We start from the raw sequence: 3,417 nt of genomic DNA, 5'->3' as shown, positions 1-3,417 counted from the left end.
CTCTCTGTGTACATGTGCATTATGTTTTTATGACTGTGTATGTGTTTGTGTGTGCGTGTGCGTGTGTGTGTGTGTTGTGTGTGTTGTGGTGACACTGGCAGCCTGAGCATCATGAGCTAAAAGATTCACACGCACTCGCTGCGCGAGACTACATCTGCACGCTCAGCCATGGAAGCAGAAGCGCTGCGCTAGGGAGGGACGGAGGGAGACGCTGGCTGCACGAGGACATTAATTGCTCTGAATTAGTTGCCAACTTTTCTACCGGAGGAAGTCGGCTGCCTGAGGGGCGGGCACGCCTACTTTCTCTCGCTCTCTCTTTGTAGCAGCGGAGGCAGGACTGTAGCGCAACTAGGAGCAGCCGCGCATTACGAACCCCCTCCAGTCAGTCCCGGTGCTTGCGTGGAACGGAACAACCTTCAACCATGGATCTCAAAGTGCTCGTGCTGTTGGCCGTCCTCGCTGTGACGATGTATGCGCCTGTGTCTCACGGTAAGAAATTTGTGCTGGACTATTCCTTGCTGCCAGTGCTTTTCCATGTCTTTTTTTTTGCAGAGAACACTTTGCAGGGAAGTTTGCGCAAGAGCTTTAATTATGGTGATGGATGCGAGCGGGAGAATCGGGTCCAATTGAAGCACGGTTCTCTGATCGTTCTTTGGCGTGGGAATGTCTGGCGTCTGTTTGCTCATTCTTCATGCTGCCGCGTTTGTCAGATGAAAGCGGGACTGCGGAGAGAGCTCCGCGTTTGAATAGTCTCTTCAGCCCTGGACTTCATTTGGCATGGTGGTTCAGACAAACCTCAATATATATATAAATAAGCAACGAATATGTTTTTGTTTAATTTCCTTCTGTGTCGTTCAACCATGTCCAAGTTTCCCCCAGCTGGCGGACTTATTTAATAACACAACGGGATGTCACCAAGAACACTTTTCATAACAGGTTTTTAACGGTGTTGTCATTCAGTCTCCCCGGGTCAGCAGGCACATTAACAGTAGTGGCGAGAGGACCGACCCACGGAGCCATCAGTGCGCCTATCGCCTTCTGATAGCCGGAGAGTGCCGCTCATTCAGAGCTCCACGCTGTCTGAGTTCCACCAACAGCCGCTCGCCTGCTAATGTGTGTATTTGTCGCCACCATTGTTTTCTTTGAATTACGCGCAAATTAACGCACGAGACAAAGCAGGGGGCTCCTTGAGCTGAAGTGGCCACTTCGACGGGACGTTACACGAGCGCTGAATTGCGCAAGCTTTGCATAACAATAGCGGTAGATTAGCCTACGCGAGACCATCTGCATGTGTGTTTAGTGTACCGATGCACATGCACGAGGAGGCGGCCTTTCCTTGTTATTTTTGGTCTGTCTCTTCAGCCAGTTTCTTTCCCTCCCGATGGCTGTTGTATTTTTGGCGCATGGAGGCCACTGTCATTGCCCCTAAGAGGGAAACTCTGTGGCCGTTTCCCCGAAGAGGGAAACTTTGTGGTCGTTTCCCCTAAGAGGGAAATTGTGTGGTCGTTTCCCCCAAGCGGAATGCCTCTGCGGCGGCACTGTATTCCGTGAGCTACCGGGCTGCCTCTTTTGTCTCAGTCTGCAGTGTACACACATAGTCTGACTCCGACACACACACACACACACACACACAGACGGGCTCAGAAAGAGGCCTAGGTGGATCTGTGCAAGAAGTGTTTCAACACATTTTGTGAATGTGCTGGGCGCTCGCACCTTTCTCTCCCATTAGAGCGCTTTGATCTTCGCCAGCTTTCAGAAACATTTATGCGCAAGCCTGCATCAAAAGTTTCTGATCGGTGCGTTTGTGCAAATGATCCCGTTGGATCCCGTTATCTGTTCTTTGCGCGCAGTCCAGAGGCCAGGAAGCGCGCAGTCGCGGTGATGATCACCAGCAGGACAGCGCTCACCAAGGGAAGTGAGAAATCCCTTGCAAATGGCTGTGCAGAATTTTGATTGATGAGTGAGTGAGTGTGTGTGTGTGTGTCAGGTTATCACTGCAACTGCGTGTATTTTGGATGATTCACGGCATTACTGAACAAACTTGTTCCACGACAAACTCTGACTGAAGTTATTACACAAGTTATGTGTGAAACGGTTTTGCATCCATATATCTCGTCTGTATAGGAAGGTACCTTTCTTTAATGAATCCAGTAACATCTCTGACAAGGCCAAACTGATCTGTCATGTTCATAAAGCGGTATTGACAGTCTATAGAGCCAATGTTCAGTGATAGACCAAACACACACACGCACACACACACACACACACGCACACACAGTCTCCATAGAAGTTTAATTCATTGTTTTCCCTTCTGTGGAGGATTCACTGCGAATCCTTTTCTCCTCAGTCTTGAGGAACTGAGGTAGTTTGGCAGCCTTGTGGAGAAGGTCCCATAGAGATCCACACACAAACACACACACACGCACACACACACACACACACACACACACACACACACACACACAGGTCCAATTGAGAGATTCTCCTTTTGAGATTTGCTTTCTAATGGTTGCTTTGAGGGCTCTGTCCTTTCAAAGACCAGACTCCACTTTGTCACATACAAAAGAACACACACACACACACACACACACACACACACACACACACTCACACACTCCAGAAACATAGAGCCCCACTGATAAACTGACCAAAGAATAACACACTCAGCTGGAACCTGGCTCACAATTCACACACAGACACACACACACACCAGCAGAAGGAGAAAACCAGATGAAGCTTAGGTGGTTGGTAAAGTGGTCCAGTATGTGAACTGCAGCTAACCTCCGGGATGCTTAGGTCAGGTTGTAGCCTACATAAGCCTGGGTGGTCCACCCTACACACACACACACACACACACACACACACATGCACAAACACACACACACACGCACACACACATGCACACACACAGACACAGCGTGACTGTGTGTCGAAGTTGGTGTTACGTGGGTTAAAGCTGTGTTGGTGTGAGATTGTGTTGATATGAGATTGTGTTGATTTGAGATTGTGTTGGTATGAGATTGTGTTGATGTGAGATTGTGTTGGTGTGAGATTGTGTTGATGTGAGATTGTGTGAATGAGATTATGTAGCTTTATTGTAATTCAGGTAGCAACTCTAACGCTGCAGCTCACCTGAGCCAAGCCGTCATCAGGCAGGTGGAGAGATGGCGGTGTGTAATGTTTCGTGTTGCCTAGTGATGTTGTGTGTGATGTAGTGAGGTTCTGTGTGATGTAGTGAGGTTCCGTGTGATGTAGTGATATTCCATGTGATGTAGTGATGTTCTGTGTGATGTAGCGATGTTCCGTGGGATGTAGTGATGTTCTTTGTGGTGTAGTGATGTTCTGTTGTTCCGTGTGATGTAGTGATGTTCCGTGTGATGTAGCGATGTTCCGTGGGATGTAGTGATGTTCTGTGTG

At 48.6% G+C, this 3,417-nt stretch overlaps 1 protein-coding gene across 1 annotated transcript in view; it reads left to right on the top strand.

The window, feature by feature from the left end:
• The first annotated feature begins 323 nt into the window (after window positions 1-323).
• The window catches only part of cxcl12a (chemokine (C-X-C motif) ligand 12a (stromal cell-derived factor 1)), a 12,594-nt gene continuing 9,500 nt past the window's right edge, over window positions 324-3,417 (top strand). The window contains exon 1 of the mRNA XM_042065758.1: window positions 324-489. Coding sequence (XP_041921692.1) covers window positions 423-489 — 67 coding nt within the window. The 5' untranslated portion in view covers window positions 324-422. The remainder of the gene's footprint in view (window positions 490-3,417) is intronic.

This window comes from Alosa sapidissima, chromosome 16, assembly GCF_018492685.1.
Source record: "Alosa sapidissima isolate fAloSap1 chromosome 16, fAloSap1.pri, whole genome shotgun sequence".
NCBI lineage: Eukaryota > Metazoa > Chordata > Actinopteri > Clupeiformes > Clupeidae > Alosa > Alosa sapidissima.
This window is presented reverse-complemented; position numbering and strand designations above follow the sequence as displayed.